The 25,400-nt window shown below is 40.2% G+C and overlaps 1 protein-coding gene across 5 annotated transcripts in view; it reads right to left on the reverse strand.

Annotated features, from left to right (window-relative positions):
* Nucleotides 1-25,400, reverse strand: part of PCNX2 (pecanex 2) — a 159,494-nt gene that overhangs the window by 31,978 nt on the left and 102,116 nt on the right. For all 5 annotated transcript variants that reach the window (XR_005627247.1, XM_039707239.1, XM_039707238.1 and 2 more), the window contains 3 exons: nucleotides 13,645-13,703; nucleotides 11,071-11,286; nucleotides 375-628 (listed from right to left, as the gene is read on the reverse strand). Coding sequence is in view for 4 of the 5 variants with exons in the window: in XM_039707239.1 (XP_039563173.1) it covers nucleotides 375-628; nucleotides 11,071-11,286; nucleotides 13,645-13,703 (529 nt within the window). In the remaining variant the exon portion in view is untranslated. The remainder of the gene's footprint in view (nucleotides 1-374; nucleotides 629-11,070; nucleotides 11,287-13,644; nucleotides 13,704-25,400) is intronic.

A 25,400-nucleotide genomic window follows, 5' to 3' on the forward strand; every position in this document is an offset into this window, starting at 1 on the left:
GTCTGATTTTATTCCTACACGATGGTAACTCACCTTCTTGATGTCCACTGAAGCATGCCTGCCATTTTCTGTACTAACTGTAAGTATAAGTGATCAGAATTAAATTTAGCAAAGGAAGACATTAATTAATTATCCCTATTCCAGTGGAAGGTGTCCCTGCCATAGGAGAAGGGTGGGAACTGGATAATCTTAAGATCAAACCAAATGATTCTATGGTTCTGTGATCTAACATCAAGTCAGTCTGACTACCAGACTACAGAGCAGATGGATAAACGTAAAGCAAAAAACTTCAAATGCTCTTTCTTCTATAGACCAACAGCATCGTGTTTGACAAACCCACCTAGGAACAAAGTGCACTCAACCAAAGAGTTTACCTTGATATAGTATCTGATAAGGATTCTGCGCAGGTCGAACACTTGCAGCATGGTGGCAGCATTGTTGTCAATGATGCTGTATCCCTCCAGGATGTACTGGGTGCGCGTGATCTCCCACGTCAGCCAGCGCAGGTTAAAGGCTGCATTGCAGGACAGCAGGTGAGGCAAGTGCCCGGGCTTACAACAGCAGCAGCCTTCGTTGTCTTCATCTCCTTCTGTTATAGCTTCCACCTCTCTCTGCTGGCAGTATGTCCCTTGGCAGCGAGAAAGAGAGAGTGTGCTGCCAGTTATTGGGAGAGGAGGAACAAAGGACGCCTTGCAAGTTCACATCCAAAGTATGTTTGAAGGTTGTATGCACTTAGAAAAATCTGAAAGAATGAGCTACGGCAACAAACTCGATGTAAGCCACGTGCAGCAGCAAATAAAGGGCTGTACATTACTCATTTACTACTATCACCTATAAAGCCAAAAGGGCCTGATCTAGTGTCCTAGTTCTAATGGGTTCTGTGCTGAGCTAAACTAGAGACCACAGTTTCTGCCTCCACAAAAACTCGCCAAAAAGCAATTCTAAAGAGTCTTGCTCCATAAGGCACATTAAGCAAATTGATCCAAGTCTCAGTCTGCAAACTCAACTAACATACTGGACCCAAAGAAAGATTTTAGTGTGTCAGAGCACTTGTAAAATTTGGGTTTTAGCAAACTATCTTGGAAAGCAGGTTCCAAAAATAACATCTACTGGGTTGTTCTCTCTCCCACTGGAGTAAAAGCTACTCTGGATCAAACATCTGTAATGAACAGCACTAGTGGCAGTACATCACAAGAACAGAACAGCTTTCTAATTAGTCTATTACACAGGCTTTAGATCAAAGTAGAGCAAATTTTTCTATAAAGGATATATTATCTCAAAAAAAAGTCATGAGGCAGCTGCAGATGCAGTAATGCAGTCTCTGCATTTTCAGCCTGTGCTGTGATCACTAGATGGTCAAGCTGAGCCCTTGTGGATTTGAAATCCATGAATATAGTTTCTATACTATGTAGGGCACTACTAATAAAAACTGAGGCAGATGCCCATGTCTCCACCCCCCCCCCTCCCCCAGTACTCTCAAAATAAGTAAGTTTTTCTTGATCTATGCTTCTTTTTAAAATTTACTCTCCCTAGGCTGTTGCAGAACTTACTCCCCACTGAGTTTGTACATAAACCATCTTTCAAGGGCATCTCCTGTGATGCAAGTTACACATCTTGCACAGGCCTTCTGCCAGAGGTTCAGCATCACCCCACAGACTGCTGACTTCATCAACTTCTAAACAGACTCGACAGGAGAGGAAGATGTGAGACTGCACTGCAGTTCAACATCTCCCTCCTCACCAGGACCAACAGACCTGTTGTGTCACTGTAAATGGGAGAAGAATTTGGCTGTGTTCATCACCTGAACATTCAGCCAGGAAAGAACACAGTGCCAGCTTCAATTCCCTGCAGTCTGCAGGAGAGCCTGGAGCAGGGCAGCATCCCAAAGGCCTTTCTGTGGAGCATGATGACAAATTCTGTGCCCTCAACTATCTGTTCCAGTCCCATCACAACTCTCTGTGACCTTCAGTTTGTATCAACAGAAATAGCATCTAGAATATCCCTTTCTCCTCAGTAAGAAAAACCTTTCAAGACACAGCAAAACATTCTAAAGTATGGGCGATCATGTCTTTTTTGCCTGTGCATCTGCTAAAATGTATGCAGCAAGCAAAACATACAAGTAAAAAAGAATAGAAAAATCCAAAGAAAATGTGTGAGAAAAAACAGGATCAGAGCCTTCAGAGATGGAGGGAAAAGATCCAGTATATTCCAGTGTTTTCTGTTCAGTTTGCCACATATGAAAATTTGCACTGTGAACCCAGTGTTGCTCACACACTGATATGCATTCCTCCTTAGACTTTGGGGGTATACAATATGAAAATTAATTAAAAGTCTTCAGGTCATCCAAATATAGACATCTTGCCTTTCAACACTGCCAAGTACAAAACATGACCTATTAGGCTGACATTTCCAGTTGGACTGGACATGAACTGGACTGCTTCTGCTTCATATTTCACAGATTTCTACATGAATTAACACTAACTGCTCGACAGCAAAAAAACGAAAACTGCTCTAGGTCAGCAGATGCTTCTGTGAAATCAAGTCAGAAGACATCGTACTCAAACTGAAGGAGGGAAAATATAGCTTGAAAAGAGTAAAACAAATGCTCCATGCTGGTGCTGTTACTATTAATGTTACATTTATTTCCAAAAGTTTAAAGATCTTTCAGTACTACACTGAATTTAAGAGAAGATACATCTTCATCCCAGATGCAAAATTAAGTATTGCCAAAAGTTTGCAAGTGATGGAGAATGAAAAATACAATGAACAATTATTCCTGATCCCTCTAAAAAAACAGGATTTAAAGATCCTTTTTCCAGTCTATGTAACTATTTGTATTTTTTTTTTCTTTTGGTATGGAAATATCAAATTTTATTTCTGTGGAAGGCTTTACTCTCTCTACTACCTCTTTCAACAAATACTGAATATTATTACTGCAGTTTCTGTAACTACGAGTTTTCTTAGGGGATATATTTTGTAAAATACAGGGCCAAGGAGGCCGGTAAGGCAAAGAAAAGGTGAATTCAAGAGACCCTCAATGTTTAAAGGAAACTGTCATCACATGCATAACAAACAGAAGATGATGCCAGAACATTATTTGCATGCTTAGCTAATTCTACAGGTTAAAATGCCTCCAAGTTGTCTTTGCTGGGCAATTTTAATCAGCCAGAGTTAAAATTATACTACAGGAGGTGCAATCAATGCTGAACTCGAGGAGCAAGAGTCATTCTAAGAGGAACTGTGTTACTACAAAAGGTATGTGAAACAACCAAAGGAGTTCATGTGGTTGTTTTATGGATTTATTCCAAAGAATGAAATCAGGGGTGTGCTCTTCAACATCTGGCAAACATACACTTGATTAAAAAAAGATGCTTGATGGACTTGGGCACTACCACCTTGGGGATTTGGTGTCTTCACTGCTTGCAGAGCCTCTGGAGTGTTCCTCTTCAGTCTAAAGGTGTAACCTGAGCCACGGCCAGTGCTCTGACACAAGACCAACTCCTCATTCCTGCTGATTAGAATTTCCAAAAAACATCTAGTAAAAGGACTCAAGTCCACAAAGACAATGTTCAGGCTTGATGCTCAAATACATGTTGGTTCCTTCCTAATTCTTGCAGTCAGTTCTAGAACAACTGCCAGTAATTTCCTCTCATCTTTAATGGAGCCTTGCTTTAGTCCTTAATGCACTGGCTGGACTTCAATGACAGATTGGCATTTTACTGTAAAATTTCATTTACCTGTGCATACATCAATCCTTTTTGGTTCCTTACTCCAGACACCAGTTCCACAGAGACTATGTGCATGTGCTCAGCTTTACAGCAGTCGAACCAGAAGGGAGAGGACACAGTAAATGAAGTCAAGCATTTGTGTCAGTCTTTTACAGAAGGCTGGCCCTGGACTTTTTTGTATGTGCTATAAGCTGATGATTTAAATGACAATTTTTATATTGCTTCTCAAAAAATTAGCAAGTTCAAGCAACTCTGAGAGAATTATTCATAAAACCAAAGAACAGGGAAGAGAACATGCACTTCACTTCTGCAATATAATTAAGTGTAGTACCATTAAATATTAAAATACAGGAAAATGTTATCACTAATAATTAGTCCTTTCAAAATCTGAGGAAAAATATTTTTTTACTTTTTTTTCTGTAGTAGAAGGAAAATAATCTCATGCACTTCATTCAAGTTTAGTCATTCACTCTGACCCTTGCTAGTATAGATGTGACCAATTCATTTGTAAGATATCTAACACTGGAGGGTTGCCAAAAGTCCATCAAGGTAAAAAAAATGTGCCAGCTGAACAAAGCAAGATCAGCCTGTGTGAGTTTAGGAGAAAGCCAGGGTGAGTACATGGAGCTCTTTGTATTTTCCTGACACATCAGGATTTGAGGACAGACTTGTGCTCTGCCAGAATGATTTGACCTACATGGAAATGAGAAAACTGAAACTGAAGACTAATCTCGCTTCAAAAGGATAAAATACACCTAACTGAATGATCACCCAGCCTTCTAGAATTAAAGGCTGAAACCACAGCGAGCATTTGAACTCAATTTTGAGAACTCAGGGTGTGAAAAGCATTTTCCAAGATCTGAGAGGCCAGAAAGAAGAATACATTACACAACCACATACTAAAAGTATTCTAGGATCAGTTTTCATTTCCATAAAACACTTCAGTTTTACAACACACCCAGAACAGCAACTAATCATTGTGGCTGAAGGTAGCAACAGCTTGACCACTGAGGATTGCTGACAAAGAAGCAAGCAGGGTGCAAATCTACACAGAAAGGGCTCATGCCCAGAATAACTCCTTTCCTAAGCCATGCAGAGGTCTCCCCACAGATGACTCCAGAAAAGCAGCTGGTTGCCCACCATTTGTTTGGCACAACCAAGCACAAGAATGTCTTACCAATAAATGCATTACAGCAGAATTATGTAGCTCTGCTTCAACAAGCTTATGCTGCAAATCCAAGTATTCCCAAATTCTGATGGATAAGGCTCCTTCTCAACCAGCATTTTTTTTCTGCTCAGGATAGCAGTTTACCAAGCAGTAAGTTATCACACAAAAAAACCCACAGTGAGCATAATTACAGCCATTGGAAGGCCATCCTCTACTGAAACACACATCAGATGTGGTTCTAGAAACACAAAAACCCAAATACCTCAAAGAGGAGTGAACTGAGCTCAAAAATGGAAAGTCATGAGCCTCAGAGTTAGACACATTCTGGAAACTTGCAAGTTTTTTGGCTCCTTCCTGCTCTTTTGCTTGTGGAACTGGGATAAAGAACAGTAATTTATAGGTTCTGATAGTCTCAGTTTGTTTCAAAGAAAAATTTCAGGACATAAAAGACAGTATCAATTCCTCAAGGAACATCAAGGCTGTTAGGTATAAAACTGTGGTTTGGCTTTCAGCTGCTTCAAGTGCTTGTATGTCTGAAAAACAATCTGGTTTTCAAACCAGATCAGTTGCTACGATTACCGGCATCCCCTCTCCTCAGAAACCTTTCCTTTTCTTGGCCCATAGAGGCACACTAGGAAAAGAAAGGCCACATGGAGGTAGCATTCTCCAAAGATGTTTGTTGTTAAACTTGCAGCTATGAAATACCACAAAAACTTCTTGTGTCACATCTTCTGCACTGCAATGCAAGAGGCAATATTTTGGTTTTGGCAAAGATATTTTCTCAATGAAAAGGCTGCACTGTATTTAACATTTTCCTTCTTTTCAGAAGTCTTCTCCAGTGCACCCATAAATACACATAAAATTATGAAAGGAAGAAAAAGGAAAAAAAGACATAAAATATTTATTCTAGTATGTGCTACAGAAACTCTTCTAAGCTTATTTGAAATTTATAGACAGCTTCCGTTGTTGGAGCATCATTGTACACATAGAAAGGCCTATACATCACAGATTTTGTGCATTTAACATAAAGTATCCTCTTCCCTGTTTCATGCTATTCTTCCCAACTAAATCACCAAGATTAAAGAAACCCCTTTGCATATTTTCTGTCCACGTTCCTAGTATTTCCAAGAATTGTGTCTCTCAGTTTTTGTTCTTTCCCACAAACTGCATTTTTAGTTTTAACCTTCTCCCCCAAAGGATGCGTCAAAAAATTGTGTTTTTCTCTGAACTCTGTAATTTATCAAAACCTTTTAATGTACTGGTACATACATTGAATATACCTCAAGTGTGGTCTCAGGAAAAACATGAACATGGGCACTTTTATTTCCCAACAGCAAGAAATTATTTGTAAAAACACAGAAGTTGCAACCACTCTTTAAATAAAGAATTATTCTTCCTAGTGCTACAGAGCCTTCAGAAACAAAAATCAAACACAAATAAATATACTTTACACTGGTAATGCACTTGCTACTATAATAAAACTATGCACACATGCTGCAGAAATGAGTAACTGTCCTTATTAGACATCAGTACTGTGCCTAGAGCACACAGCCTGCACTGGCTGCTTGCCTACACCATTTTTGTGTGGGAAATAAGCACAGAGAACCCCATGGGCAACCCCATCCTGCTGCCACAGCTGCTTGCCACTGTGTACAACTACATCTGTGTCTGCTCCGTGCTTCGTGCCTTGATCCATCTAATGAAGTTCCAAGTGAAGCATGAATATTGCACGTGCAACACACAGTAACAAAAAAACTCACAGCAGAGATTTAGAAGTTCATTAAAAGACTGAAGAATGCAGTGCAGGAGTTAGAAAACAGGTCCTGAAGATTTCAGCAACACCATCAGTATGTAGTTTCTACATATGAAATGCTAAATGAATATTCCCCAAAAGACACTCTGTAGACACACAGACTAAACAGGAAAACATTTTAAACCTCCCTTGTTCTATAGGGAACTTGTGAGAGGGAAGTATTTTGACATTGTTTCTGCTTGTTCCCTGACTGTGGGTTTTTCCCATCTCTTCATTTCAAATTAAATGATATGTTATGTATTTCTTCTGGCAGGCTGCTTTTAGCATTCTGCTGTGGTCTAACACACCCAGCAGAGTTAAGTTACTGAAGGGCTCAATTCCCCCACACCACTGTGCAGCTCTTTGGAAGTGTTCCCCTAGTTTCAGCTCATTTCTACCTTCTCTTTGCTGTCCACAAAGGAAGAGCTGGGCATTTCCTGTCAATGTCTGGAGATCTTGAGCCTCCCCTCTCCTTTTTACTCAGGATGAATGACACAACGGAGGCACACCCCCTCTCTGTCCATAGAATAGGAGAGTGAAAAACTAATTCATCCAAGGTGTTTATTGAAAACAGGACTAAAGACAGATGAAAGGAATCCCAGATTTGCTGACACTCTTCTTTCAGTCTGCTCAGTCTGTACCTTCTTAGGCTGCCTGCAGGCATTAGGTTGGGTTTGTTTTCTCATTTAAAAGCTGAGACAAATGCTTCTATTACAAACAGTTAGAAAGGCATCTGGATCAGTCACTCACAATGCCAAACCTCAATCAGGATGGACTGCAAACTGAGGGGGCAGCAAGTACCTCCTGCTACATTTAAATTCAGAAGGCTCTGTGACCCCTTCTTAGGGCACTACCAGCACTGCCTGCACAGCCTTTCAGCCGAGAAACACACGTAGGAAAATCCAGAGCTCCACAATGCAAATATTGCTTTTGGTTTAGTCACAAACATAAAACAGTCACAGAGAACACTGTTGTGATTCACCCATTTCCAAAGCAAACACAGATTCCCTGTTTAAGGAACAGCAGATTTTTGGGGCCCTCAATTAAAATTACTTGTTTGAAACTGAAATGAAGCAGCCAAAGCTCAGAAATTACAGATTACAAATTCCTCCTCTAGCCCTTTTCTCCCCCTTGTGGGAAACCATTCTGTACAATGAAAGGAATTAGGGTCCCCTGAAAAAAACAGTGCATGACCAGACAACTAAAAATAGGAATGTAGGATGCCCAAAGCAGTGTCTGGTACTTAATAACTGCCACTTGACTTTGTAAACCATCAGCTTCTTCCAGGGCAGTTCCATACACTCTTTCACTTCTACAGAAAAAAATTCCTACTGTATTCAGTATTCTGGCTGTATTTACCAGCCTTTTGCAAGATTTGAAATGGGGAACAATGTGCCCAGTCCACACAGGAGATGTCTCTTGGTGCTGCTTGATAGAAGCCTGCTCTACCTTCCTGCCCCTGCAGGCAGCAAATCTGTTCAAGGGAAGGAGCAAAGAATGCCTTCCAAGGCAGAATTTCAGTCTCAGCTTTTACACAACCTCCTTGGAACAGCCTTGGTCCATCCCCTTATGAACTTCTGCATTCAGGTCAGCCCCTCTGGCTCCTTTTACTCGGACTAGTGCCTGAGTGCCTGGGCACCGCTGTGGCCTGCAACCCCACCAGAGCAGCCCAGCTCCTTGCTGGCAGAAGGACCAAACCACGTACAGGAAGGGCACAATTCTGCAGCATAGTTTATCTAAAGCATACCAGCCCTCATGGGTTACCTGGAGACGCAAACAACCCTCTGGGGGCATCACATCACCCCAGGAACTCTCCACTGGGCACACAGCAGGTTATCTGCTCACTTTGATGTCCAGGAAACTGTTGTTGTAGTTTGCATCAGATCCAGGCATCCTTATCTGGCTTGTGCTTGGTTCCCCTGTGGGCTCCTCTGCTTCTCCAAGTCCATCCTTAAGCAGGCTTGTAATTTGTGTGATTTGTCTGGCCCTCATTCCACACAGTCCACTAGGGTTTAGCTCTCACAGGGCACAGCAAATGCTACATGTTTGAGCTGGTTTTACCTCAGGTAATTTCCTTTATTCAACCCTACACAGCTTCTCTATTCCAGGACAAACAACGGAATAGCAACACACACACACTCTCAGTTTCTGTTCCCATAACAACTCCTCTACCACTCACTCTGAAGACCAGAGAAAACTTCCTTACATACCATGTCTGTGAGGACACAAAACCACAAATTTGTCTTATTCTTGAAACAGGATTATCCAGTAGGTTCAGAGAAGAGAGATAGTCCATTTTTCTCCTACTTCCTACTACCTCCTCCTCTAGTATTGAGCAGTCTCTTCCCCTAGTGATAATCTGAGGGTGAGGAGGCATAGGGGACTAGATTTGTACTGAGGATGAGATAATCTAGGTGAAACCACCATTTCCCCACCCCTCTCCACCTCCAGTAACTGGCATTACTTTCCAGTTCAGTTTGCTGCTGCTCTCTTGGTCCAGGCCCATCCAAGATTCGGGTAAGAAAGAGGTGCTGCTTTGCAGGATGCCAGTCTCCCCCTGAGGAGTGGAAAAAAGACTAGGAAAAAGGATATTCCTCTTGAGAGCTCAGCTGGCTCTCAATAGCAGTCTGTGGAAGACATGTGAGGCTGTGGGGCTCAGCCCCAGCTGAATTTAAAGACCTGTTGCAGCTGGCAGACAGTCTGGATCTATTCACAAAGTAAAACAGTATTAACTGCAGTTAATTAATACTGAACAGTATTAGGCAAAGTGCATGGAAAGATCAATTTTCAGACACATTTAATTACTTAAACTATGATTTTAGGGAATATAGAGATACCTCGACAGGTGGCACACTGCAATTTTTGAGCTCTGCTCCCAGATGCAAATGCCAAACCGCCTTGCTGGCTGTGAATGATCCTGGCTCAATGTCAACGAACGTCTTCCTAAACCACTTTGCAACAAAACTATCCAGTTGTTCCCCATTCAACATCCAGTTCATTATGCCTGTCTGCTAGGCCCTGATCTTTTTATCCAGCTCCCACATGGCTTGAGCATCCTCTCACATGGTTTGAGCATCCTCTCACATGGTTTTATCTGCTTCCAACATTTACTTAACTTCTACTGCCTGGCGATGGTGATGATAGAGAGGGACCCCCAGTAAGGGGCAACTGCACAAGCAAGAAGAAAAATCACCTCACAAGACTCCTGTAATTTAAGTAGGAAGGAGATTCCTTTCTTCTGTTTGTTTCAAATCCCACATTGAACTATTTTAACACAAAAAGATTTTCAGCAAAGATAAATTTTGGAAGTTAGACTACAAGTACCTCTCCCTGACACAGCCACACCACTGCTCACCTTGGGGACACCGAAGGAGAAGATGAATACAAGAATACTTGCACAGATCTCTTGGAAGTTGAAGCAAGCCTAAGAAGCACATGTACAAGACCATGTATTCCTCAACAATCATCATAAACAACAAGAAATTATAAGGCTGATAAATTATTTTTCTTCCTTTCCAGTTGTTTTTCCTCACAATTTGCAATTGTTTTGAATAGGCATCTCATGAGGTACTACAATACCAAGCTGTTTCAGGCAATTACTGTTTCCTTTCCACATAAGTTTGCTGAGGACACAAGAGTGTTATCTTCATCCCCACTGCACAGGAAGGAAAGTGAACATAAAGCATTTACCACAACCTGTTGTATATCCTACATGGAGTCTGTCACAGAGTCAAGACTTGAGCCCACACATGTTATTTCCTAGTCTAATCCTCCCACACTTAAGAGCATTCAAAGAGCCCGGCTGTCACTTATTTTCTCACACTCAACCTTGTTGAAAAGTCACCTTGATTATACTCTGATTATACTCCGCTGTTCTAGTGTGACAGAGACCATCTCAGCACTGGCTTCTTGTATGGTTTGACACAGGATATTTTCCATGGAATGAGTCTTATTTTGGTTTTGGTTCTTTTGTTTGTTTGTTTCCCAAAGACAAGGTTTTTTGAAATTTTTCTTAAAATCTTGAAAAATTTTAAGAACAACTCCAATTTTCATAGTTATGGAGGAAAAGAAATAATATGAAAACATAACTAAGCATTACTCAAAAGATCTGTGAACCAAGCAAATCACTCAACAAGCCTTCTTGCTGAAAGAAAGTATCTTATGATACTGCAGAACATGGCTCCAAATTTCTTAACATCTAGATTTCAAAACAACATCTATATAACAATACAAAGAAGTACCAAGCTTTCAGACAGACAAGCATCTGTAGAAAGAGAAAAGTCCTCAAACCCTATGTCCTGCTGTAGAGTTGTGATAGATTAAAAAGACAGACAGGATTTATTGCTGGTTTTGTTGCTATTGAAATCATCGTGGATCCTTACCTCGAAATTCAAGCCCTCTGAGCTGAAAGGTGACAAGGCCATTTCCAATTTCGATCAAGTGCACAAAGGCATTTAAATAATCCGATGCCAGAATAAAACAGTCTCCTGTGTTGTAGTTTCCCCAGCGGCCCAGGATCAAATCTCCACAAAGAGACTCCTGCAGAGATCTTGTCAAATGCTCATAAAAAATGGAGTTGAGATTATTGTCATCATTTCCTACAACCAGAGCAGCACATATTTGTTAAAAAAAATTATACAAAGCCATTCTGCATTAAATTTTATGTTCTTTTTCATTCCTACTTAAATCTGCTTCCTCTAGCTAGACGATATCTTTCTGATACTTTACACAATCTACTTTTTTAGGTAGCCCTTCAAAGAATCAGGTTAATATGAGCAATATTGTAAATAAAAGATCACATTAGTGATAACACATATTTCAGACTCAATCAAACAACCTCCATGATTTACAACTGTAAGAAATTCTTCGCTCCACTAAAAGTCTCTGCAATGCTAAGTTAATGTCTATATACTATTCTTAATGTAAATAAACAAAAAATCATTATTACTTCAGTACATGTAGTTAAATTTAAATGTTTTTTAAGAGATTTTCAAATATTTTGGTCACACAGATACCAATAATTTTGTTGGGATTTTTTTCTTCTAGTCCTCCAGGAATTTTTCAAGGCTTTGTCCATGAAGAACCTGTTGTTACTTAAGATGAGGATACTCATTTTAAAACAGTTTACTGAGTATATCCTGGTAAGCATGAAACATGCATCACCAGAATTGCTACCAATTTAAAAGGAGTAGCTGTTCAATTACACATGGCTTGGACCAAATGCCCAGGTGGACAACACCCCATCACAGTCTAGAAGTGTAATCTCTTAAAGGTCTGTGGCCTTTAACCGGATGAGAAGGAGCACTTTATGATGGTGATTTGTGAAAGGGACTGAACCCTTCACAAATGCTATCATGGTGCCATACAATCCAACATGGTATTGCCCTCTGCTTGTACTCTTTTACACAATATATGCTTGACATGAAAACTGCTTCTCTCTTCTGTAATGCATCAGAGTCCCACCTTTAATACTCTTAAAATGCTGGTGCACAAATACATATACAAACCAACCTCTTGTAGGTGTATTTGTATGCATATGAGTGTATGTGGATACAGACATACAGGCACTCATGCATTTTTATGTTTGTGCATATTTAGGAGGAGATCTAACATGGAGGAGAAAAAAGCCCAGAAGATGAGGCTTGCAGAGGCTATAGCTTCCCCTACAAATTGTTCCTTGACACCAGAGGAGGAGAGGGCTTGCAACTACACTGCTTTTTGTGCCCGTGGCCATTACACACCCAGCCTTGGTATGTTTGTCCATGTGTGCTCATGTCCACGCAGACACACTCACCTGTGCACCTTCTGGAGTGTATTTGGTCAAAATTTAAGCAAGTCATAAAATGAGTCTTTTAAGCAAGTACACAAAATGAAAGCTTTTCTTGTGCTACAGGGTATAAAATATAATTCACTTATTAGCGTATGTAATAATGTTAAAGGCCACTGCTATCAGATGGAAAAATGGCCTTAGGAAAAATCTTAACTCCCTGCCTTAAATGATAAATAATTAAAAACCACCATTCATGCTTCAAACTATGGACTCCTTGGATCAATTTCTGCTTGAAACCATGTATTTGTTCATGTTACTGATGTAATGGATAAGGACAAAAAGAATGGGGGGGTAAACCAGCAATAATTAAAATGTAAATGTCTAACTTCACAATACAACCTCTGCTGTCTCAGTGGCAAGATAAAATCTGCCACACAACACTAAAGTGGAAGAACACATCTATGAAACCTTGGTCTCTCTCACTGGGATGAGATTTTGGCATGAGACACTGGTATCAGTTCCCTCCAAAAAGTGCTCTGTCCCACCAGGCACTGAAGAGTGCCAGCTGATGTACCACACCTTCTCTGTGTCCACTGATGTGCCAAAACTGCTCTCACTTCCCAATCTCAGAAGAACTACTCAGTGTGGCCTGGGAAGTTGCTTTGCATGGCCATGGATTGGTGCTCATTTAATGCACTGATACTCAGCAGAGCAGCCCATCATCTCTCCTACTTCTTCCTCTTGCAAGTTTTCCAACTTCTCTTCTTCCCCTCTCAAAAAGGTTCTCCCGGGAAGAGGAGATACCTGTCAGCCCAAACTGCTCAGTGGTAGAGGCACCACTAACTCACTGCTTTTTTCCCAAAACCATTCGCTACCCACAGCTGACCTCTGAGTCTAGCTAGGGTGCCTGCTGCATATTCCATAAAAACACCAATGTTATGATTAACCAGGCAATTAATTGGCAGCCCAGCAGCTCTCTGTCTGATCAGCTACACATAACTGAGGAGTAATTTACTCATCAGGTCACACGACTCAAACTGGTGCTCTGCTACATTTAAAGTGCTTTGGTTTATACACACACCATTCAAACCCTTTGCATATCTTCAGCTTTCCCAGCAAAGCCTCACCAGTGTAAATATATGACATTTTGCATATCAAGCAAGACACCCAAACTCCCAAGCCATACCTGCATCCTTTTCGATCTGAATTGCCAGTCTGGTGTTGGAATGGTCTGATCTTTTGGTGCTGGAAATAAAGACATGTTTACAGACAAGTCTTTTTTTTAAATAAACAATTCTCACAATAAACATTTTTTTCCTTTAACACATCTCCATTTTGTGTTTATATAATTAGGCAGTTCACACAAATCCATTCATCAGACATACATAGTTATTTCAGGTCAGTACTGCTATTGATATTATAGCTTATCAGCACACTCTTTCTGCCCATTTTCCTTCTTGTGGGGCACAGTCTGTTCATAATTTGGCATATGATACAACACTATGTACTTCAATAATTGAACTGGCTCCAGAAAGAGACAGATGCCACCAAAACAGTGAATAGAAAGAGTATTTAATCAGTCTTTCTTTCCTTCTAGGCCTTAAGGGAAACTCAAGGAGTTTTCTTTGGGAGAAAACATTTCTGTGGGTGTTTACCATCCACAGAAAAACAATAGAAAAATACTTTACTTAGTTTCATATTTAGCTAGGGAGCACCAGGAGAGTCCCTGGTCATTCTTATTGCTTGAAAAAGAATAAATTAGAGGGCCTTAGCTCATACAGGCACTAACCCTGTCACCCTTATGAATGGCACATTTCCTATTCAGTATTTTCACTGTAGCAGTGGAATATAAACAACACAGGAAAAATGATTACAAAAGAGAAAGCAACTAAAAAGGTAGATTGGATTGAACTTTTATTACTAACTGTAACAAAAGACACTATTAAAGTCAGAAAATAAGGAATGAGTAAATCACTGTGGGCCAGCATGTGTTAAACAGAAGAGAATGATTGTTGTGGTGAGTAGGGATATTCAACACCAAGTCCAAAGCATCTCCCAAGCACCCAAGGGTCCTTGGGATAAAAGTGGAACTCTGGCTAATAAAAATGTTATAGTAAACATCAATTTCCCTGAAATACTGCTCTGGCATGAGTATTATAAGGATTTCAGGACTCTTCATTAAAAATATTGCCTCAAAAGTTTTGCCCTCAATCACTAGCCTTAACAGAAGAGCTATCTATCAACTATGTAAATATGATCTCTGATTCCTTGGCAAATGAGATTAAAGCAAAACCAGGAAAAGGCCCAAACAACAGTCAGCATGAGGTCACGTGTGACAGTGACAAGGGCCTTGTGTACAAAGGCCTTCAAACACAGGGGAGAAGAGCTACAATTTCCTGGCATGGGATCCAAGGGAGACACCCAGGTGTGTCCCTGCAGTTCACATGGTGTCCTTGGTGGAACTGCAGTGACACTGGCATGGCTGGGTGGCGCTGGCCGGGGTCTGGCTCACGGTGTGGGGAGCACAGGGCCCAGAGGAGGTTTTGAACAGGCTGGGGATTGGGCAGTCAACCTCCACAGCCCGAATTTAACTACTCACTGTGAAAAGTGCAGACGTGCCCCAAGGAACATGGCACCAAAGAGGGGTCCCTTCTAAGGGAGGTTTTCAAACAGCTTAAATAACACTGGAAAAGGATGGTGTAAAGATAATGTTGTCTTTGAAACACAGCAGAGACTCAGTAGCGGTTTCCAGGATTTTGTGTGTAAGTTCATGCTGAATCCAACAGGGAGAAGGATGCCACTGATATGTTACAAAGTCTTTTCATCCACTCCCCACAGCCTTCCCAAAAAAGTTGTGGAAAACCGACCAATAGAAAAATTACACACGGGTTTCCACGTAGGAGACAAGAGAGGAACAGATTTGCTTTATTTCTGCTTCCTACCAAAAGCAAGTGGTTTGTTTTCCTTAAAAAGGCACATTCTCTACCTTGCAAAAATAAGAAAATAAGAGTCTTAATTAAAATTATTTGTAATTAATATGAGTATATTATCTACTTTATATAGATTAACATTTTATTGGAGGTATTATTTATCTTCCTGCTTCTGGTTGGCTCAGCTCATTGCAACTGCAATTATCATTTCCTATTCAACAGAACATGGTACTGGGGGGAAGTGCCTTCTAAGCAGTTCAGAATATAAAGAACCATTTTACTTTAAAAAGGTTGTCAGAATTCTTTCATCCTGATATATATCCACCTGCATATGCAAGAGTAAGCATAAACATTAGGTTGTGGAATTCAATCAATTTTCTATTCTCAGCAGAGAAGCACTGCTGATTTCCAAATGCATATGTTTTAAGATTATGAGATGCTTTATTAACTTTCAGTGCCTCTGAAATCATTGTGGTAGTTTAAGGTAAAAGTTAATACTATTCTTTACCCCAGTTTCATACCATTTCTGTTGTGGAGGCTTATTGAGACCCATAATACCAACCAATACTTCAGAAAATTCTAAACCATAAAAAACAGGAATCCTTTTGCCCAGCATGCAGCTCTGGGTCTATTTCTTTCCCCACCCCCACTTATTTTTTCTTTTGACAGAAAGATGCATGAAACAATCAGGGAAAATCACAAATGCTTTGGGACACTACAATTCAGATGATGCAGCCTGACAGGGAAAAAGGGAAGGAAGTAGAACAGCTCTCACAAACATAAAAACCCAAACAAAATAAAACAGAACCAGGCTCCATTAAGGCTTTGTTTGAGCAGCTAAAACATGAGCCCTGGGACATGAGACAAGAATTTACCTTTTCAGACACAGCTAGAACTCAAATCTTTATACAGCTATTATGAGGTATAATTTTATTTCGTTTTTTTTAAGACCAAGGGTAATATAGACAGTTTATAAAGCAAACTTCAGTGCTGAAATTCAGCTTAGTTGAATAAATGCTGTCCCATAATCAATTCTGGGTTTTAAAAGTATTCTACAATTATTAGTAACCAAAGCTGTGTTTGTATCTTCTTGAAAGCAATGGGAATTTGAATTGGATTAAACTATAATCCACTACACCTAACAATCAAACCAGCAACACATTTACTTCTCAACCAGGACCTCTCACTGTGAACTTTTGGGATTAGTAGGTGATTTGGGCTTTCCTCCAGTGGCCTCTTACTTTATATTTGGTTGTTACCACTCATCCAATGTGATAATTAGCTCAGTAATTGAATTTCTTCCTGAATTGCATTATTCTATGCAAACCGAGCAGAGTTCCTCCAGCAATTACCCTAGAGAAAAAGTGATTGTGTTGGACTGTCTTCAGCTGAGTCTTCAGCAATTTCAAAGTCAACATCCTGCTTAGTTCCTGAAATATCTATCTCATGCTCTTTCAATTCCCCATTTACATGGACACCAAGATAACCCACTGGCTTGTGTAGAACTGTTCATGTCATTAAAATGATTGCTTCCTTTTGCAAAAAATTTAGGTCACTTCCTCTATTCTCTTTCCCAAACATGCTGCCCAGAAAGATTTTCTTCTCCCACCTAGTTTCCCAATTTCCTTATAAAGATAGAAAAAAGGCTGAGGGAGATCAAGGCAGTCTGGGGAAAATACAGAGTATATTGAGAATCAGGTAAATTGAGGAAAATAAATAAATCATTGCTGATTCAATGATGCTTAATAAATCATTATTTCCAGAAGATCAAAATGAAATTCCAACTGTTCTATCTGCCCTCCTGCTGCTGAGTTTTCCTCCAAAACAAAAATTCAAGATTTCCAGGATTCCTGCTGCGTAAAAGAAGATCTCTACTTTGAAAGAGAACAAAACAAAGAAAAGCAGAGATGCCTTTCTAGGGTTGATCCAAAGTTTTTCTTTGTTTGTGTCCAATGAATTTTAATCCACACTTCGATGACATCTAACAGGCAAATTCAAAAGAGAGAAACTTTATGTGCTGCAGCCCTATGACTATTCATGGGAATCTAGAAAAAAAAATCTTCAGTGTTTTCATGTGAATGCCTAGTGCTGCTGGCTCTATAAACAAAGGCTTAGCATTAAAACCACAGTAGCAGTTGTCTACAATGGAGGAGAGGCAGGAGGAGAATGGCATGGCAGAATAAGCAGGCACCCATCAGTATTTGAAGGACACCAGAGGTAAAAACAATGGTATTAACTGGAAGGGGAAGGATACTGAAGTAGTTTTAAATCAATTTCATCTGATAGACAGAATTATTTCAATGTGGTTTTAACAGCAAAGGTTGACAGCCCCTTCCTGTCTGACCCTGCCCAGGTTTTCTGGGCAGCTGCATGGAAGATACAACTTGGGTTTAACTCACATTAAGAAAGAGGGATCTCTTAAAAGCAATTTCTCCTTTCTGATCACTTACTCTGATTTTCATTTTTATGCTTTCTTGCTCCTCTCCTTCCCTGAGTGGGCCATTGTTTCATATAACACAATAAAAAGTGGCTTTGATTGCACACTAGGAAACTGGGGCAGGGCTAAGGTATAAAACAGTCCCAGTTATTAAAAACAGCTCTGTTGAAGCACCCTTCTAAAACATAGAAAGGTCTTATTATCAATAACACTTTCTGTTCTTAGAGTTTCTTTACTTTCTTAAAAAGGTTTTTATACTGATTTTGAGGCTTCTTGGGTTTGTTTGGGTTTTTTGTTTGCTTTTTAAATGTTTTTGACGGTTTGGGGTTTTTGCTGCTGTTGTTTAAGTGGGTGTTAAAACCAGAATCATCTGTTGAGATGACTCCACATGTTTATTTGGCATATTCCAACACCTGTCTGGAAATCTCTGTACTTTTGCTCTTGTACAGCAAGGAGAATGAAAATGTGAGGTGTGAAGTTGAAATCAAAAGCTGAGTGCCCAAACATAGGTTAAACAGCCCACCTTAGTGCTCTGACATTCAAAGGTTTAGCTGGGGAATTCACCTTTTATTTGTAAGCCAGGTGATTTAAGCATCTGTGTACTTTAAAATACTCACTAATTCTTTGCTAAAATGTCATCAATGTTCCTGTTTTTGTCTTATTTAATTTCTTTCCCCTTGTCTATGTGTGGTTGTTCTTTTAAAAGACATTCAATTACTATCTTCAGATGATTTTTTACTACCCAATAGAAGAAGCTTTATAAGTGGATAGATTATACAACCGTGCAGAGTTTTTTTGTGTGCACTCTTGAGGATGTAAAAGAGGTCAGGATCCTGACATTCCTCTAAGTATGGGGTTTAGCCCAGGACTCTGCTCCACAGCTGGACCTGGCTGTCTGCAGCTGAAAGAAGTGCCTTTAATTTAAAAGCAAATGTGTTAATTACATTACACAAACACAGGTATCTGAAATAGTACATATGAGTGTTATTCTTCTGTTGTTCCCATCATGAGCCAGCACAAACATTATAGGAAAGGTACTACACTGAGCCCAGCCCTGGGCAAAGAGCTCCACAGAACTGATCCACTTGGGCTTTGCACTGATGGGCCTATGAGTGAAGCAGCAAAAGCCTGAGAAACTGCAAGGAGCTGGATAATAGAAAGGAGGTGATGAGAAATATCCTGGTGAAGTTTTCACCAGAGAGAGTGAGAACAGCCAAGGGGAAAAACAAACAAAACCAAAACAAATGTTGGAAGCTGCTTCCACAAATGAGGCCAAGATGTTTTTCTCCTTTACTCCACAAAAAGAGAGAAACATTGTTTAAACATCATAAAAGGAGGAAAGGATAACAAGGTATTTCAGAATTCATTCTTGATATTCTTCACTGCTGATAACGAAGTGTTTTCATGCTTTTTCAGTGTGCAATATTAAAATAGCATATATTTAAGATATTTTAATTCTCAATTTCAGACTCAACATGACTGCTTAATAATAAAATTAGAAGGAAGAGATGGCAAGAAAGTATGAGGAAATACAAGACTTAGACAAAGACTAGTCTTCCAAAGAAAGCCTGTATCAGAAATACTAGTTTAGTTCACTACAGGGTTTTCCATATCCATATTTCTCACCAAAAGATGAAAGGAGGCAAAACAGAAGCTAACCAAGCCACTCCAGTGCTGCAAATGTGCAGATGCAGCATCAGTGACACTACGTCGAAGAACAACAAAAATCTTAGTGCTACTGTGTAGTTGTACAAAATCCAATCTAAAAGAGGAATAACTTGCAATACCTCTGGGTTTTTTTACTGCAAGAACTGTTGAGAATGTTAATAATTTACAGCATTCATCTTGGTATCCTCCACAGTACTCTTCAGACTGAAAACATCTCTGATATTTTGAGAGCAAACACTGCTAGTCAAAGGACTTTAAAAGGAAAAAAAAATCCCACTAGCTTTTATCTAGTATTTACCTAGTCCCAACTAGCACAAAGTTTCAGAGGCAATTCTCAGTGGCAATAGTGACACAATTCTGCATTTTGCACTATCTCAGAAAGAAGAGATGGTTTACATTTTGCTCTTACAAGCCCCAAGGCAACCTGGGCCCAGTGCATACCTTTGTGTATCAGGAGACAACCAAGACCCAAGCATGCTGTAGGATGAAATGCTCCCTGCCATTGCCTGTGCACAACGTTTCACCTCGGTTAGAATGGTTACACTTGCTGAACACCTGGATCTCAGCTTTACCACTTTTCACATTTTGACAAAACTGGCTTGAATAAGCATTTCCTTGAATGTAAGGCTCAGGTTTAGTACTCTGAACCTCAGCTTGCCCCTAAATGTTTGATTCAGTTAAATCCAACACAGGACATGATCTACATTATCCAAATGAATGGATGAACACTTATTCTTATGGAAATTCAGACAACCCATTTCGGGGGGGTTTCCAATATTTGACATGACAGAAATTTCATGAGTTAACTTGATCTCATTAGATTTACACAATTTGGAAGCTAATGATTAGATGAACAGCATTATAAATCTTTAGTGCCACTGATATATGTATATCCACATATGCCCTTAAAACATTACATGGGCCCTATTTCTGATGGGAGTCCATTATTGTCTATTACATCCTGTTGCTGCCTTCCTTTCTAAATATATATTTAAAAGCCCTCCTCTATCATGCTTGTGATTTCTTCTCCTTTGTAGGTCCAAGTTCCTGCTTACCCTTGTCTGTTGGGTTATCCCCTCAGATTTTTCATTGCATGTCTTTTCCTTTCTGCCCACCCACTCTTTTCCCTTTTCATTTATGCCACTCACAGTTTTGATCTCTACTTGTGTTCCTCCTGATCTCAGCATGCATTCCCTTTCTGATGTCTCCCTTCTGTCTTTACTTTGTCCACTTAGAATGATTCAGTGAACTGGAGTTGTGACTGCATCTTTAACTCGGCAGGGAGCTACAGAGCACTGAATCAGAATACATTCCCAATTAATTATCACACATATGGCTCCTATTCAATTAGCCTCAATTTGTTTTATTGACTGCCAGGGGCAAAAATTTGAGAAAAAAGAGATGTTACCAGTTAAAGAGAGACTGCCAAACAGTTAAACTACATCTTTGAATTTTGTATAGCCTCCCTTGAGTGTGAAACTCCAGGCAACCCAGAAAACACTTATTTTAATATCAAACCTACTTGATTAAAGGTGCCTGGTTTCCTTGCCCATCCTTTCCTACATTTTCCCAGCTCAGTGTGACTCCACACATGGAGTCAAGCGATGAGGTGAGGGCTGGGTTGGAGAGGAGGTGTGCAGAGCTCCGTGCTACAGCAGGCAGCCAAAGGGCACACATGGTCACTTGCTCTAGGGGAGATCACAGCTCAAGACACTGAAGGGAAGGGAGTTTCTAGCAGGGCTTCTTTTAGCTTGGGGCTGTACCTGAAGCAATACCCCTCACACCTGAGTGCTGTGGGCTTTGTCACTCTGCAAAGCTCCACACTGAAAGGAATTAAAGACTCCCAAACCAGGCAAGTGTTGCAGGTACAGGCTCGTGGGCAGTACTGGTGGCGTGCAAGACAGAGAGTGGTTACACACTACAGGAGGGAGCAGACAGGGAAGGGTCTTGAGAAGACAGTCAGATGAATAATCCTAATGAGTAACATGTAATTTCAGAGAGCTCATGAAGAACTAAGCCTGAAGTACACACCAAGATGTTCTTTGTTCTTCAAACGTTTTGGTTTTCTCTATTTTCTCCCCCAGTGCCAGAGCCATGGCCACAAATGCCCCTGGAGAACAGGGCATAACTTCCCAAAGACCAGTTTATACTCATTGTTTAAAGAGAGGAGCATGTTTAAAAAAAAAAAAAAAATCACCTCTATTGGGAAATCTGCCAACCTTAAGAGAAGAGAAAAGAAGAAAAATTGGCAGCAGCTTGCTAATATTTCAGCTTCTGCACTGCTGCCAGCCAGGGATTGCCATTTACAATTGCATCAATGCTACACTCAAGGACACCAAGTCAGGCCTAAGCAAACCTCAGTATAGGCTGTAGTATACCAGTGCAGGCTGGGCTCTCACAGAACAAAGCATCTTTGAAATTTCCAGAAAGACTGGAAATTCTACAAATTCACCAAATTCTACATGCTTTGTAAATGGGATTGGTAAGCCCTTCTGATTTGGAGGCAACACCCAAAAATTAAGGCAAAAAACCATTCATTTGTTGGTCCTTTTTGTTTGGACTTGTAAGTCCCGTGCTCTAGTAAGCACCCATTTCAGGTTTATCTGCACGCTGATACTTATTTATACTATTTTGAAGAGTTCTAAATTAACTCTCAATAAAAGCCTGAAGGGGCCCTGAGGCCAACTCAGTGAAGGCCTCTCTTAGAAGAACCACAGTCACCAAAGGGACCAGCACTCGTCAGTGAGTAATAGCTGTGAACAAAGGCACTAGAACCTCAGTTCATTTTAGAGCAAACAGAAATACAGTGCTTCTTTCTGGTCAGTTCATAAAAACAGGATAGAAATAGAGGCAGCCAGAGAGAAACACAAAAATTTGTAGAGAAATCAGTTTGGAAGAAACTAAAATAATTCCAAAGAACAGTAAAACTCAAGGCTACAATGTGGCTTTCAGACCAGGTAGCTGGAAATATTCAAGAAAGTTTGAACTCTAAGCAAATTTGAACCCTAAGTAGGGCAGTGACATAGTTAGAACATAACATATGAGATGATATTTGGAGAAATAAGGCAAATACTATCTCCTGTCAATTAGGGGGAAAAAAGGAGAAAAATGCTGAAGTTATGGTATTCACTGTAAATTAAAATCCAAACCATTACTGAGCTACAAACATCTGCTGCAGTAGTTCCTCTGTAAACATCACTACTATGGAGGTCTAAAAGCATGTGAAAATCAAACAAGACAGCAAGAAAAAGACTAAGGAAAAAAAAAATCCAGTCTTAAAAAGAGCAGCTTGAAAGGTCTGAGTGTGCAGATCCCAAACAAGGCCCATGGACAGTTACGGGTGAATGGCATTTTGTGTTTGGAGCAGGGGTTTTAACAGCTGTAAACAGATGAGCAGGCTCACAGGGAAACCAAAGGCACCAGCATGTGTTAAAAATAAGCATTTGGAAGTGGAAGGCCTGTTATTTTATGGGGAAAAAGCAGGGGAGCAGACAGGTACTTTTCACAGCTCCTTTTCCCACACATGTGCATAATGTGGGGTCAACCAGAATTATGTGTACACTGGGAAAACGCTTCCCATTCCACCTGCAGGCTGTCTGCAATGGGCAGGTTAAGTGAGCTGGCAGAAAAAAAAAAGAAGAAAAAGCCATCTGCACTACATCTGAAGCAGGACAGGTTTCCCTCACCCTCCATTCCCAGCTGTATTAACCCTACAGGTGGTTCTTTTCCAGACCACAATGACTGGAACAATAACACAGTGATACACTTTTTAAAAAGATGGAGGAAAGAAAGACTTGCTCAGATAGTCCCAAACACAGAGAGGCATCCTGTAATGCCAGTCTGAGATAACTGGCAATTTAATCACAGCCTCTTTAGAGACACCTAATTAATTCAGTTACACCACACTGTAATTCATTCAAGGCGCTTCAAAGCAAATGCAAGCTGTGCCTTACCCAAAAATAGGCACTGAACTAGAAGAACAGAAACAGGAAGGTACAGGAGAGACAAGCAGCTTGTAAACAGTGAAATCTCCAGATTCCTGAGGGCAGTTTGCTGTTTGTGGGGATAAGTCATAGCTGCTGCAGAGAACAAACAGGCTGGTCCACGTGATCCAGCTGTTACACCCACTGGGGAATAAAAGTAAACTTCCTACTCTGTTCTGTCATTGTCATATCCAAGATACAAAGGAAGATAAGAGGAAGGGAGGAGAGGACAGAGTCAGGCTGCAGCATGACAAAGTATTCAAGAAAGAAAGCAAAAGCAGAGGAATGGAACAATAGTGTTTGGACAAACACTTTATGCTTTAAAGCACCTATGCATTAAACAAGATTTACTGCTATTTCCTTTTCTCTCTCTGACATCTACAGCCTAATCATTCCAACAGCTGTGAAAATAGGGACTAAAAGAGCCGTCTACAAACTGGGAAGCGGGACCAAGGCCAATGGCTGGACAAAACCAGTGTCACAGCAAACTTTCCTTTGTAAAAAAACAAAACCCAAAAATAACAGAGAGAGGGAAAAGAAAAATTCTCAGAGTTTAACTCCCACAAGGTAGCCAGCTCATGAGCAGCGGCCCAGCTTCTCATTTGTCACCCCTCTCTTTTCAACAACAAAGGCAGCAAAAGCTGCAAAACTGTGATTGCAAGAGTTCTTCTTTCTCATTAACTTTCCTTAATGCCTTATTTTTCCTTCTTCTTTGTCATCCTTCTTTCCCCTCTGAAGGATCCCTGACCTCAGTGATGTATTGGTGTAGTAGACTCTGCCTGCAGTGAGTACCAAAGGGCACACTCAAAACAAACAGCATCTGCTGACTGCAGGGAAGAACACCCATGCTCTGCACACACACCACAAGAGCCCAAACAGGCACAGCATGAGTCCTGAATTTTGAAGAGCATGTTAGGAATTTCACAGTTTGCTTACTATCAAAATGAATCCCTTTTTCTTTTTTTAACCACTTGAGTCCTTCAGCTCCTTGAAAAAACAAACAACATTTTAAATTTCCAAGACTTTCAGCTCCAGCTTGAATCATCTAGAAGAGAAGAAGCTCAGTCAGACAAACCTGAGGATTCCAACTCCTATTTAGCCAGCAGAAAAAGTGGAACTAAAAGAAACCTGGAAACACAAGATACATGTGTGTGCACTCAGAAAACACCAGGCAGGGATAACCAAACCAACATTTTAAGGAACAGATGGATCAGTTGCTCAGCACTCAGACTACTGGCCTAGTAGCCCCGTTCTGTTAATAAAAAAGGTACTCTGTACTTGCTAAAGTTCAAAATGTCTACTTTGGATTCACTCTACCAAAAATGAACTGGATCTTTTTTTCCTCATCGAATTTCAGGCTGTTGGCCCAAAAGAAATGCAAAAAAATTTCTTCCTTAAGAGAAACAGCAAAGAAGTCTGCTTGACAACAGAGAAGTGTGCAAATACTGATTACAATCAGTACAGAAATGACAACCTAAGAAAGCAATCTAATTTATGACTTGAAAGAAAAACAATTTTGATACTTAGACTGCTTGTCAAAGTTGCTTTCAGTTATTCCAATTAAGAGATTAAATTATATTTAAAAAATAATCTTGGAACTGACAATACCTAACTTCATGTAAGTGTAAATGAATTATTTGTAGCTAATATGTGATAATTTAACGTAGTCATCAATACAGCAAGGAAGTGTTTGAAAATGAGTATGGGAAGCAGGCAGTAAAAAAAGCTATATAAAGTACATTGAAGGTGGCTTTCCCCTGGGCAAAGTTCTTGTCAACAAGCAGTGAGTATGGAAACAGCCAAAAAAAGATCTCCAAGAGCTTCTGCTTTTGTATGCACTCATCTCAGACACACTGCAGTGAACCTGTGACTTTCCACAAATACCCTGAGCTGAACTTGGGGAAAACATCAATGCACCCCACAA

This window comes from Passer montanus, unplaced genomic scaffold (genome assembly GCF_014805655.1).
Source record: "Passer montanus isolate IOZ18808 unplaced genomic scaffold, ASM1480565v1 scaffold2, whole genome shotgun sequence".
NCBI lineage: Eukaryota > Metazoa > Chordata > Aves > Passeriformes > Passeridae > Passer > Passer montanus.